The following is a 14444-nucleotide window of genomic DNA, read 5'->3' as shown; positions in this document are numbered from 1 at the left end:
ATACCACATTTATTTTGATTCCACATTTAAACACCATAGCATTTGTTCTAAATTATTTACCTTAGATTATTCTAGAAAATAGCACAAAATGAATGTGGGTTTACATCTGGTTCATAAGTAGTTTCTATCCTTGCCCTGTGATGGACTGTCAAACAAAATAGTTAAAATATCTTATAACTAAGGTCAAAAACTGTTTGGAATAAAAACTGAGCAAAAACAAAACAACACACGTGTATTACCTTTATTTGACAAGAAACAGGGCCTATATTTTACAAATATGAGATCAGATGCATCACTGTAAATGCCTCCTTTTTATAACATTAAACTGTTCCCTATAAACGGAAAGAAAAACAACCACTAAACACATACGTCTGCTTAATTATCACTATAATGTGCAAAACCAAGTAACCAATCATTTCTAAAGCAAACACAGTGGGTCAAATGATATTCCCAATCATTCAGATCAAGATTCACTTAAACCTAACCAGACAGCAACATATCTCATATAAATCTTGTTATTCAGTGGGATACAATGGTTTGAAGAAGGGGCTAATTTTATTTTAGTGAAAGATTGCTTTTTCTGTATGTCCTCTACCGCACATACACCTCTGCACATACAATGAATGGATAAGTTACATCAGAGTAAACTTTAGAGTTTTTCTGTATTAAGAAAACTCACACATTTTAAGGGGAGAATGAAGGGCGTTGTGCATCATGAGCTATTAAGCCAAAACCTTTGTCCATCAGTGAGACTATCTAAGATGGAATGAGGCTGGGTCTTCCAACATAACATCTTAAACACACCACTCTGTTCATACAGGAATGGCACAGTAAAAAAAAACAAAATTTTAAGGCTCTGTGGAGGGAAAGTCTGTGTGGCCCAATAACAACCTCAAAACATCACTGCTTTAAAGGAGATCTGTATGAATAGGCCGAAATACCCGACATAGTGTGATCAAACCTTCTCGCGACTCTCTGGGAACATTTAAACTCTGTCTTTGACAACAAAGGTTATGCTACAAAGTAATTAGCCTGACTTTTGTTTTATTATTTTCCCTAATTGCAAATTAACTCTCACAGTATGTTTTCTTTCTTTTTTGGTTTTCCCCATTTTATCTCTAACAGTTGAATTGTACCTATGATAAAGAATTAGATTTTTTCTAAGTAGGAAAAGTTACACCAAAAAAGAAAATATTTGCAGTAAGATTACCACAAAGACTTTAAGAGCAAAAGAATAAAAGGTTTTAGCCCACTTAACCTAAGAATATTGATGATTCACTGAGCAAACATTAAACTATACTCACTCTGACAGACTTGCCTCAAATTAAGTAAATAAAGAGACAATGAGCAGAATAATACAGCAGACAAAGGGTGAGATTAACTGTAGGCTGGAAAGAGGAAACAAATGAATCACTATAGCTTCTCATAGCAGGCAGTCTAAGCATTCATATACTCTTCCTTAAAAAAATACAGTCAAACTATCAACCATCATTTATTACCACAACCAAAACCTTGAGACAAGGGATCAGTTCAGAATTATCTGTATTTAATTAGATACTCAGGATAAATCTGCTGTTTCTCAAAGATCACAAATATGCTGGGGTTGCTGACGGAATTGGCGCAGCTGTCATAGAGAGCTTTGCTTCCTGCTTTCTGTGGTGGTCGGACATAGCTGCCGCTTCCAGTTGTGTATTCACCTACCAGGACCAGTGCAACAAACATGGTCTTGGTTCGACTCCCTCCAGCCTTGGAATATCTGTCTGAGTAGGATGCATCTTTGGCAAAGTAGCTTCCTAGAACAAACAGCGAGTTTTAGGAATGATTAGAGTTATTCTAATTTTAGCTGCTTTTGATAGAGACACTTGCATTATCTACAGTACCTTTGCCATAGGCTGTTCCATGGACGCCACACATCCTCCAGTCAAAGTTTTGCTCACATATGGCATCAACAATTGTCTCCTCTGTCCCGTGGAACAAGTATTGCTGATTAACAAGTCCCCCTCCATTCCTCTTCTGCATCTGCTCCTTTTGCCTGAAAATACAGCACACAATGTAAAAACGTATGGTTATTTAGTTTTTACCACAAAGAGAAACAATGCATATTCATCTGCATGCAGTTAGTTTACCATTGAAAGACTTTCCACAGAGATGGATTCTGAATCCTCTCGATGCTTGCAATGATACCATTAGGCATGGTGCGCTTGAACAATGTCTCAATCATATTGTAATCTTTTGCTCCTTTGGACAGAAGTAGGAGCTAGAAAAGGAGAGTCAAGTGTTGCTGTAATAAATGTTGTTCAAAGCTATTATCGGAAAAAGATCAATTTAATGCTTTATAGATAATTAAATACAGATACTTTATATCCTAGATCTGGAAGAGCACTCTTGTCCCAATGGGATGGGACATCTTCCACGACAGAGGAGCTAGAGGTGTGTGAAGCCCCACTACAGAAAAGATGCATATATTAGGCATCATTTCAGTGAAACTCCAATATGAAAAATAATCATAATCCATGTCTCTGGCGGATACCTCTTGAGCTTCTGCTCCACATCATGAGCAGACACAAAGCAAGGCCTCCTTCGGACCTCCCTCTTGGTCTGGTACTGTAAATTCTGCTGATACATTTGCTGGTTTCCTACTGCATCCTTAAAGTGGAAAATATACTTTTGGTTTCCAGCCTGGAAAGGGATCTCTGCATCTCCATCTGCCAGGTACACATTTTCCAGGGTTTTAGAAGTGATTGATGCATCTGCTGAACCCTAATAACAAAAACAACACACAAGAAAGAAAACAATCAACAGATGTGTCCAAAGTAATCATGTTCTTTACTCAAGTAGGAGGTAAAAAAAACCTGGGTTAAAGAAACGACTGACAGATTTAACTCCTTTACTTGAGTAAAAATGTACCAGTTCTAGATCGTACACGAGTATGAAAGTTTTCCTTTTGAATGACACACAACTTAAAGGCTAAGGGTTAAATTTTCTCTTTTGCTCAATGCACTGGAGTAAAGACCATAAGAAAATAATGATTTAGTCTAGTTTTGATCTAAATAAAAATTTTAGACAGGACAATACAGAAGTATTGCATCAGCAGTTGAATACTTTAGGAGTTCTGGTATTCAGAACATAAAAGTTATACAGTAGCAGCCATTAAAAATGGCCCTTCCCAGTTAAACGCCAGCCGAATGGCAGCCCCCTTCTCTGCGACCCCTAGCAAAAATCCTCTCCAACTTCCAGCCACTGGCCTTTTCCTGGGCGTGCATTTCTTTACTCTAATTTCACCCTTTCACTGAATTACAGGGTCTGACCAGGAGATTAAGCTCCTCTTAATGCCCACAAATCATGACAGAAAGAATATTTTAGTGCAAAGATTCTTGTTTAAAGTAATAGGGAAGCGGCTATTCTAACGGTTCCAAATTTTCCAGAGTGGTGCCCGAATTTACATGAGTGAAGAAAGTAAATGTGATAGATTATCAAGGAGGCTTGTTGTGGTGGAAGGTTTGCAAGCAGGTTTGGTTGTAGCCAGTGTCTCGGGAAGCATCTAACCAGTCAGCAACTGCTAGTAGGTTCCAAATGGGAAATTACATTGGGAACAAGAAGCACTTAGCAATGACACTGTCAAGGAACGCTATGGACAGCGGAAACATGCAAGAGGAGGAGAGTTTTGTGTTGGAGGTTGTGGTCTCCTCTGACATAGATTTTTTATTTAGAGGAGGAAGATGGGGATGAGGTTGTTGTGGAAGAGGATGCCAGCGCAGCAGAAGCTTGGTTTGGTGTAGAAGGCTTACAGCCGTACATGTTTGAGCCCTTGTCTCACCACGCTGCCAGTTCTGTTAGCTCTACGCCTGCTGAAGGCACAGACGTCCATCCCCGTGAACATGGGGACTCAATGGTAAAGTAAATTATTCTCATTTCTTATTTCAACCTTTGTGTATATTAGCCGCGACATATGAATCAAGATACTATGACACTCGGCACATGATTGACAGATGATTGTTGATATATGATTGGTCGAATTTAGATGTACAAGCTGATGTATAACTAACTGGCCTGCATAAAATAATGGAAAAAAACAACACAGATTTTAAGACAGGATTTTCTAACTTTTGGGACAATATGGTCTGATAAAGAGTATATTTAAATACATGTTTAAGCCAGAATTATATGACATTTAAATATGATTTCCCTATGACTTTAAAAGGGAATTGTAGAGGACCAGCCAAGGGCCCCATCAAGGAAAGTGGGGAAATTTTCAATGAATAATACTACTGTAAATGTAGGATTAGCATTGAAAAAAGATCTTAAAACATATCCAACTGCAAATTTAAATCTGGTAAAAGGGAATGCCTTGCATCACAGAATATGAGCCATAATCTACTGTTTTTTAGTGCCCTGTCTTCATCCATGTTGCCATCAGTGTTTTTCCAATATTAAAAATTATAGACAATTGGACAGATTCTCTTTTCTCTTCATTCCCCTGCTTTGTTGTAATTGTTATGTCATAAGGTAATCAGTATGTATCAGTATTCAGTATGTATCAGTTTTGGTTAATATATTTGTTCTCTTCAGAAATCTACAATCAAGATTATATGGTTTCCCCAAAAAAACGTCAGTAGGCTATGACCGACAAAATAAAAGCTATTAATGTCAGAAAGAACATAAATGTCTTAAGTAAGGCTGCAGTTTTACATTTGCCACATAAATAAAGTTGAATGTGTCATCAGTTAAATGAAAAACATTTTTTTCTACTTAGTCTGAATCTTCCAAACAACTGTTAAGGAATTAGGATTTTTATGACATGTAACTATTACTGTAAATTTTGTTCCATTTAGCTTTTCAAAAATCAAATCATTAAATTAATTAAATAATGGCTGTTGCTTTTGTTGTTTAAATGATCCAAAATGGTCAACATTACCAAAAAACAGGAAAATGTAACATACATATCTCTGAATCCAAAAACCCTGTGAGACCATAAGTCCAACTTTGTCCAGGGGCTGATGTAGTTAAGAGAGGAGGTATGCCTCATTCTCTTTTAATAGACTTGCTCCTGTCTAAGCCTTTTCTATGGCAAACATTTTCACACATGGAGGTGCGTCAATAAGGGCTGCATTCCTCCTCTGGGTGTTTGGACATTGGTTGTTTGGAAGCCAAGACTTCTATCCAATGAAAGGACTGATTCGAATTAACTGAAACCAGTTAGATTAACACAGAGAGGGAGAAACTATGAGAAATGCAGCAAACTGAGACAGTAGTAAAATTAACTAACAGACCTGACCTGATTCTAGAATTGTTAGAAACTGACTCAACTTTAATATAGAACTTCAATAACAATAGCAATGTAGGTCTGATATAGTGAAGAGGGCAACAATCTGATGGTGCTGGTCCAGGGAAACCCCTTTTAAAGTGATCGAGGAAGTCATAAGGGACTAAAGGAGGTCCAGAAAGACTGAACAAGCTCCTCTTTGCAATCACATTTCCTTTAAACTTTCATGGATTGAGCACTCCTCTCATCAACTGAATACAGCTCAAAAATGGCTCTACTTTCTCAGGAAGTTAAAATGGATTGGTTTCTCTTCTTAGCTGCTTAGAGACATCTAGAGGCCAAACTGCAAGCATCCAGTATGAAAGCTGCACAGCACAAGAGAGGGAGAACTTAAGGTGGGGAGGAGTCCAAAGAGGCACAGGGGATTGTGGGATACGGTCTACCAGATCTGGACTCCGTTAATGCATGACTCTAGAAAAAGGCCCACGTCTGAAGATGTTTTATTTTCTCCAAGTGTGTTTATTTTTTCTATATACCGGTAAGTCTTAAATTTCTCTGTGTGCTAAGCTTAAGTCTCCGCCACATTTGATAATGGTTTAGCAATAACAATAAAGATTCTTGTTTTAATGACGCAGTTATTCAATAATACAGCTATTAAAACAGTATTGAGTATGTTTTAAACTTTTTCTTGGGAAGACCTATAATCATGGTATATTTAAGATACACATACAATGCTTCAATGCTTTAACCATTTTCCTTTTTTCAGAGCAATTTATTTCTTCATTTTTAGAAATATCTTTCTTTACATGTATTCATACACAGTAAATTTTGCAGTGTCAAAGTAACACTTTAAGAGTGCATTTGGTCCCACTACGAATTAGTGTTAACTCTATTACAAAGAGTATATCTTACTTCAGTTGTTGTTGCAATAACTCTAAAAGAGTCAATGTACTTTGACACTGCATATTTAGCATTGTGGAATTTTCTGTGTATTATGAAGGATAATTTTTGGGTTCATTACGTTCACACTTAGACTTAACTGTCTTTTTCTGAATATCTAATGATTTTGAATTTTTGTGGCAACTTTATTATTTTTGCTCATTTCTACAATTAAACCCTGTCAAGATTGCTTTTTCGGATCATTCCATCTAATCTCAACAGGTGACAGCATCTATGCTTTAATTAGGTAGATAATATATATCTTAAAATAAGTTCTATAGATAAAAGGTGGTAAATTGGACCATTTTTTGTTGCAATTATTAGATTTGCAGTATTTCAAAACAAGATTTTATCAACTCACTTGTCCATACTCCACCCATTTCCCATCATTTTCCTTCCAGTACCACAACCACTCTGTGGTTAAAATGTAGTATGGGGGCTTAGAGACAGAGGAGGCTGTGGACAGGCGCCGAACTGGAGATCCTCCGTATGTCATTGTTTTGAAGTCCACATAAGGCTCACTGTTTGACGCAGCGATAGAAAAGTATTTCTCTTTTAGCTTCACTGAACCTGAGCACATATCTGTGTTGTTCAATTAAATAGGAAGTTACTGAGTCATTTGTACCTTCGCGAAGGAAAAAACCATGACAATACGGATGTTGTTGCAGGTGTATCTTTGCAGCTCGTATCACATGATGGGTCACAGAATGCTTCCTCTACTTCCTCCATGTTAACCAAGTCCTTCCAGGTCTTGCCATCCTTGTCTAAAACCTGCCATCTGTAAGGAAGGGGCCAGTGGACACGACCGCATTTCTCTGTGACAGAATTCACAAGAGAAAACCGTACAGGATGAGCCAAATTGAAAAAGTCAGGGTGAATACCAGCTCTGTTAGCAGCTAATACCTTTGAATTGGCAGTTTCTGCGAATAAAGAAGAGGCAGATCTCGTTTCGCTCTGCATCAGTTATTGGTTTAGAGGAGGTGACGGATTTAGTCGGAGATGCAGGTTTGTTTTGAGGAGGCTGATGGACAGGCTGCTGTGGGCTGGTTCTCGCCACCGGAAGCACTACAGGAAACATATTCATTCATTCATTCTACATATCACAAATTATAAAACAAATTATAATAATAATTAATCACCTGGAACAGCAGTTGGCTTCTCGAGTTGACCAATGATGATGTATTTATTCCTATAGATCTTGTAAAGGTTTTGAATATTCTCCTCACTGTATCCTTTGAAAAGCTTCATCGCTTGTTCATCAAAATTATGTTGCCTCTTACACGAGGATCCAAACTTACAGTCTCCTTGTAAGAAATGCAGGCAGATGTGGAGCTTTTTGCAGCCACTGGCAAATTTGCAGGAGCCAAACTGACCATCGCCCTTGTTGTAGTGTGGACATACCTGAAAGAAAATGGATCTTCACATCAAATCTTAAAATAAGAAAAGTTAAATGTCCATCATGGGACTCGAGTCTGCAAGTCCTACCTCAGGAAGGAGGGAAGGATCATTTTGCAGCAAAAGTTGCACCAACTGTTTATCTGTTAACTTCTGAAGACCATATCTCTTTAAAATTCGAGCGTTGTGTGGAAAAGCCAGGCTGTGTGGGTTTTTACACTTTGCACTAAAGAAAACATGCAAAGGTTATTTTTGGTTGTAATTTATAAGTACATTTTCATTATTCTTCAAAACCAAATTGCAATACTTTTCTACTGAAGTGTTTAAACAGAGTTTGGCTAAAATGTGTTCAGACATATAATGCATCCTTTAATGCAAAATTGCACTTTAAATATAGCCATTTTAAAATTTGTTTTAGTCTTAAAGTCACAAATTGAACCCAGTTAAAGAATAAAATACAATTTTACAGTAAACAAAAAAATCATGTAATAGTATCCGAGAAAAACTCTAGATGATAGCTTCATAGATATGTACAATTCTAGCTTTAATATATTTCCCCAAGATTTTATGTGATAAATTAACTCACAGTAGTGCATATTTATGAGGTGGGTGGGTGGTGGTGGGGAATACACATTTGTTTTTACTGTTTAAATCCCAACTGTGGTGCTAAAAAAGATTTAAATAAAAAGAACTTAGCAACCGTGGGACAAGCTGGGGGTGGCATCAGACTGCACAGCAGCTTTTCATTAGCGGGGAGAGGGAAGCTATCACCATTCAGCATCATTATGACCCTAAAGACCCATCCATGAGATGAAACTGGATAGTTAAAAAATATATTCCACAGGCATAGTTTAAAATGTTGTAACCTAGCGTAAAAAAACATAATTAGGGTGAAAATAGCCTAAGTCTGGTGGAATGATACAGCAGGCCTACTGCAAATACATTCATGCAGATTTTTTCACCAAGTCTTGACTCAGAGAGGCTGGGCAAAAATACAGTTTATATATTGAGGTCATAGAAAAGCATTTATAACATATTTTTTACTTTACATTAATATTGTGCTCAACTGTGTGCTTAATGGTCATTAAAAAGCGAAAACTAAAACTTTTTTTGTAATAATTAAAGCGTCAAGGTTTTTGAATTCTGCACAATTCTCCAGGAATTACTGGTTATACATGTACTTCATTTTAAACTGACATTGTATTTCTGTTCCAATAACCAAACACCCTGTGGCCTTTTAATCCTAATAGTTATTTTCTGTGAGCCTCAAGAGAAATTTAAAGGTTGAGGCCCCAGTCCAACTTGTCAGGGCCCCTCCAGCTGCTGACCTTGGAGTAAAGACTTTACGTGATGCAGGGAGAGGTAACTAAGACCAGGAAAACTAAAAACATAAATATGACCAATTAGAAGATGCCATAAAAGGGCGTGACAATGAAAACTGTTCCAAGACTTAGGAGTACATGTAAAACAGATTTACGAGTATATAGCTCTGAAGACAGTAATCTTAAATGTTCAATTGAATTCAGTTTATTTATATAGCGCCAATTCAGAAAACATGCCATCTCAAGGCACTTTACAGTTCACCGGATCATACAGTCAAATTGATTCAAAGTTTTCTATCTAAGGAAAACCAGTTGATTGTATCAACCCATTGACTCAAATGCAATCCCTCACACATGCTTGTAGCGACAGTGGAGAGGAAAAACTCCCTTTTAACAGGAAGAAACTTCCAGCAGAACCAGAGAGAAACTCTTCAAATAGTCCATTATGGTGTAAGTGATCGCACACTTGTTTGGCAACTACTTTCTCAAAAATTTTAGATAAGAAAGGAAGACTGAATATAGGTCTATAATTGACCAGTCATCTGGGTCAAGAGACAGTTTCTTAAGCAAAGGTTTAATTACAGCAACCTTAAAAGCCTTTGGTACATATCCATTTAACAGGAATAGATTAATCACATCTAAAATTAAGGAGGAGATCAAAGTGAATAGAATGTTCATCACTGCCATCTTCTGGAATAAATACAAAAAATAACTTGCCTGAAACAAAATAATGATTTTTAGATTTCTTAGAGGTAGTGTCAATCTTTGTTTATGAAGCGTTAAATGTGTAGGTAGGTAGACTCGTGGTTGAGAGTGAATAACAATATTTTATTTTAAAAGTGGGGCTAGAAAACTTGCTTTGTTGTTGTTGTTTTTTAAGTTCGTTGCAGAGCTTTTCTTATTTATCACTCAAACTGTGTTTAATGACCACAGTACGTTTCCTTCAACTGTTTTTGCTCTAGAAGGGGGTGGACCTTCAGAGAAAAAAAATTAAAAATAGAAAATTTTAAAGTTAATGATTAACAACTGTTACTTCTATTCAACATTGATACAAAACATTTAAAAGTGCATGTATATTTATCAAAGTGGGCAAAAACTGTTTAATCAACTTACCCGAAAGTGCAGTTTCCAACTACAAGATACCTACACAGGTGTAAGCGATCACACTGGGCGCATTCTCCAGCTTTTTTCTGACAAAGCCTCAAACTGGTTTTAGCAACAACCAGACTATCGGGCCTGATCATATTACCGCTGGCGGCTGGCTGCTTTCCTTCTCGAATCGCTATTTTACCATCGTCGAAAAGAACTGAGCGCAGGTCTGTCACCTCAAAGCCGAAATTGCTCTGAGCGAGTTCTAGCAGCTGTTCGAAAGCCAAACATCCGTAGTTGTCACACAGGACGCTGATAACTAACTCTGTGGAAGCCATAATAAAATGCGTCTGTGCTGAACTGCTGGAACAGCTGATCTGACCTCATTAGAAGACTAAAAACAATACGCCTTCTTTTATGAGGAAAACGAAACTAATGACGGAGAACGTTTTGATTTGTCACGTAGCGAATAAAACATTTACCGTTGTTTGTTGTTTTTTTTGTCCCTACACTAAAAAATATGATAAATTCTAACGTTTATTTTTGCGAACAGGAGACTTTAACCTAGGTAAAATCAGGGTGCATTCTAAAAATAAATAAAAAATACACACACACACACGCATATATATATATATATATATATATATATATATATATATATATATATATATATATATATATATATATATATATATATATATATATATATATAGCTCAAAACTTTTATATGACAAATAATAATATGACGATGATGGGAGGGGAAAAAAAGTCAGTGATTTTCCAAAATTAGTGGGGGGTTTTAAACGGGCCACCAGGGGGTGACAGAGTGGCTGAGAATTTTTTTTTTTTTTTTTTTTTAAGCACACAGTTGAGAACAAAATTAAGGTAAAGGAAAAAATATGTTTTTAATGCTTTTCTATAACCTCAATATATAAACTGTATTTTCCCAGATAGCTCCAAAAAAGAAAAAAAGAAAATATTTTTGTATTAATTACAACATCAAACTCCACTTTATGATATTGAAATTACACACGTAGGGAATTTTAAATTCGAAATTGGCTCTCTTTACCTAATTATTTATGAAAGGACTATTTCCCACCTTGGTTAAAAGGGAACTGAATTGTATTTTTCCTTTTGCTGCAAACATATTTTCTGAATGTGGCTTTTTCAAGTTTAAGGTACTAAAATTAGACCAGAGCATGCATACGCTTTGGCAATGATATACAAGTGGCACTGAGACATTTAACCCAGCCAGCCCTCCCTTTGTGGACCCACGAACATTCTTGAGAGGCAAATTCCAGTGGATTGTTTTTTTTTTTACTTTTTTGGAATAGTTCTGTTATGGGAATGTAAAGTTACATCTTTTTAAAAAGGGGGCATAAAACACAGAGTGGATTGCCAACACTAGCAGATGTCATGCATCTCAAACCATAGCTGATTGTGGAAACTTAACTCAGGCTCCAAGCATCTGTAATGAATATATTTATACTGAATTTATATTAATAATTTACCCTAGGTCAGCTTTTATACTGGGGTGACTGCACCACAGACTTCTGGGTGCTCTCCACTCTGACCCCTCCAGTTCTGATGCTGGTCCTCGTTGGGGGAAGCACGTGTTGGTCTGGTCGGACAACACTACAGCGGTCTTAAGTATCAATCACTAAAGGTGATCCAGGTGGATCACATCTGGGTGACATTTAGCAGATTGGGGAGGATCTCTTTTCCTCCAGGGAAATGACCCACTTTTCACCCTGTCGGACGATTCTTGTACTCTGGGGTGATTCCCCAGACCCTCCTGCGGGTTCTCTAGGCGGGACACAAGCTACTGCTGGTAGCCCCTTTCTGTTCTGCTAGGACTCTGTTTCCAGTTCTCCGCAGGCTCCAATTCAGCTCACTGATGCACCTCCCATCCAGGTTGGACCTGGATTGGTGGAGTAGTTCTGGCTTAGGCCTCTGCAGGGCTCAACCTGGACTTAGGGTGTGTAAGCCGTACCATGGTTTGTGCATGGGCACCTTCTACCTGGGCTGTCTATTCTGCCAGGTGGGAAGCGTTCGCTGACTGGTGTGGTGACAGGGGGCTGGATACCAAGCATTGTCCCATTCCGCCTTTGCTGAACTTCCTTAAAGGGTTGCTGGACTAAGGACCGCCCCCTTTCCCTTTGAAAGTCTACGTGCCATTTCCCATTGTCACGTTGTCAACTGTTGCTCTTTTGGAAAGTGTAGGGTCATAACGCTGTTCCTGAGGGGTGTCAGACAGTTGTATCCTCCAAAGTGCCCGGGGCTCCTACATGGGTTCTGCAGTTTGTGCTAGAGGCTCTTTTTATCCAGTGATGGTGAAAGAGAATATAATTCACTTTGAAAGAGAATATAATTCACTCGCCTAGCGTGGGCTAATGACCTCTCCCAGACCTCATCCTCTAGAAGGTGTCCTGCAGCAACCATCTTGCTGTTGGCATATGTCATTCAGTGCATGCACCCCCTCTGATGATCAGTAGGGGTGAAACAAAGCTTAAGTTATGTATGTAGCTACTGGTCTATGAATCCCGGGTGACCACCAGAGCATTCGGGTCCCTCTGTATCACTGGTGTCATGAGAATATAGAGGAACTGAACTCCCCGTGTCTTTGGGTTATACAGGCTTACGTTGATCATGTAGTTCACAGTTGACATTGTTCATACTAATACTCAAAACTATGCAAGCACAAGAGTGATCATTTAGTGCTTGATGCACTGCCTCAGGAGTTTATTCGGGATTCATAGAACTGTAGTTATATATGTTACTTGTTTTGTCTCTACTCTGTTCAGATTCAGAGACCTTGATTTCTAAATAAGATGCAGAAATTGCTTTCATCTGACACCAGGTCTTTGGATCACTGGGCAACAGTGCAGTTCCTAAACTCTTCTAAGCCCAAGTAAGAGACTCCTGATGTCTCTGGTACAGGCCTGGCTTGACACAATGAATGCATCATTTATAGCCTAAGTATCTGTCCTTGAGGTTGCTGTTGGTGCACTGACTCTAGCCTTATTTAACTCCCTGTGAAGCTGCCACATCTCTTCAACATATTTCACTTGACAATCCTCTCAAGGCTGCTGTTCACTCCATTTTCTGTTAATATGCCTGGGTACAGAACTCTGGGAACAACCAGCTCCTTGAGCAATTACCTTTCTGGGATACCATCCTTGTAAAGGCTATTGATGACTGTCGTTTTGATATTTGTTTTCCATGATTGTGTACCTTCAGATTCAAATTATCTCTTGCATATTATTCCCTTTGAGACTTTAAATAAACATCTTCTAGTCAGGAATCAAAATAATCCTCTAGTTTTTCTAAGAGGATACATGCAGGTTTCAGTTCCTCTGCAGTTACAGTACAATCATTTCTAGAGTTCTTTGTTGACTGTAAATTGATCTTTATAATACAATTCTAATTAACCATACACGGTATGGTGGATTTGGGCATTTTAAAACTGTACATCACCAAAGGCAAAGAAGTTTCTGACTAATGTGTAGATGGAAAATTCACTAACTTTAATGGCTTAAGGAAGCAATATTTAACTATATAATCAGTTTCTCTTTCCTTGCAATATGAGATGTCTTGCTTTAAATAGAAATTAGATATTTTTAAAATTAGACTGTTTTTTCATTTTTTCTATACATACCGTAAATGAAAATGACCTACTTGAGAAAAGTATTGCATGACATCTATAACAGTCAAACCTCTGTTATAAACAATCATTACAAGGGTGTAGGGGTCTGTAGAGTTTACCAATGCCCAAATATTTCCTGCAACTAAAAGCATCAAGGAGCATGAAATAAATTCAAATTTAGTTTTTAGAATAGTGATTTACTTGACAAAATTATTTTTATTCACTCAAACAAACTAGTGATGAACATGTGGCCACCAAAATTTTGTAAAAAAGAGCTAATAAGCAGAAAATACAAATGAACAAAACAGGTTTCAAGACAGATAATGACAAGATTAAACCAATAATTCAGACATTGGTAGTGGCTTACGGTAAGCATTAGCATTAAGTTAACCTATAAAACCATCAGCAGTTGAATCCAAAAGCTTATTTCAAATAAAACACAACTATCCATTGTTCCTATTTCACCCAAGCAGAGCACCAAGCATGAGATGGAAAGCTGGGAAGGATGTCACCAATTTTGGTTCGGTGGAGTGAAGGCCTTCACCTGGTCCAGTTTTGTGCAGGCCCTGTCTTCAGTCCAGTCCGTTCACCCAAGAGCAGCTCTTGAAGAGTTTTGGATTAATCCGATGCTATAATAGGGGCAAACTTTGCCGCCGCCTTCAAGCAGCAGCTCCTCTGTGCTGCTATCAGTCTCAGGTAGTCAGGGCTCTGGCGGCTTCTAACGGCTCCTTCGGGGAACAGCAATTGTGGCCGCGTTGTGCGGCGGTTAGATTTAAGTTAGCAGAGCTGG

General features: G+C 37.9%; 1 protein-coding gene across 1 annotated transcript; it reads right to left on the bottom strand.

Annotated features, from left to right (window-relative positions):
* Window positions 1–1529: 1529 nt before the first annotated feature.
* LOC119796771 (protein mono-ADP-ribosyltransferase PARP12-like) lies at window positions 1530–10407 on the bottom strand. The gene is made up of 11 exons (XM_038305476.1): window positions 10033–10407; window positions 7688–7823; window positions 7342–7603; window positions 7106–7267; window positions 6828–7017; window positions 6564–6738; window positions 2531–2760; window positions 2358–2445; window positions 2127–2257; window positions 1881–2032; window positions 1530–1793 (listed from the first exon to the last, which is right to left on the bottom strand). The coding sequence occupies exons 1-11, from the start codon at window positions 10344–10346 to the stop codon at window positions 1537–1539; spliced, it is 2097 nt and encodes a 698-aa protein (XP_038161404.1). The 5' UTR covers window positions 10347–10407; the 3' UTR covers window positions 1530–1536.
* Between the last annotated feature and the right edge of the window lie 4037 nt (window positions 10408–14444).

The sequence above is a fragment of the Cyprinodon tularosa genome, unplaced genomic scaffold (genome assembly GCF_016077235.1).
Source record: "Cyprinodon tularosa strain WSP-4 unplaced genomic scaffold, ASM1607723v1 ctg56, whole genome shotgun sequence".
Lineage (NCBI taxonomy): Eukaryota > Metazoa > Chordata > Actinopteri > Cyprinodontiformes > Cyprinodontidae > Cyprinodon > Cyprinodon tularosa.
The sequence above is the reverse complement of the archived record's forward strand: the minus strand, read 5'-3'. Positions and strand labels throughout refer to the sequence as shown.

What these genes read in the sequence shown, in the direction of transcription:
- LOC119796771 (XM_038305476.1), bottom strand. Translation starts at nt 10,346, where the DNA reads ATGGCTTCCACAGAGTTAGTTATCAGCGTCCTGTGTGACAACTACGGA. An exon ending in ATCCTTCCCTCCTTCCTGAG is followed by an intron (nt 7,604 to 7,687) that starts GTAGGACTTGCA and finishes ATTTTCTTTCAG; the next exon opens with GTATGTCCACACTACAACAA. An exon ending in CTGTGGAAAGTCTTTCAATG is followed by an intron (nt 2,033 to 2,126) that starts GTAAACTAACTG and finishes CTGTATTTTCAG; the next exon opens with GCAAAAGGAGCAGATGCAGA.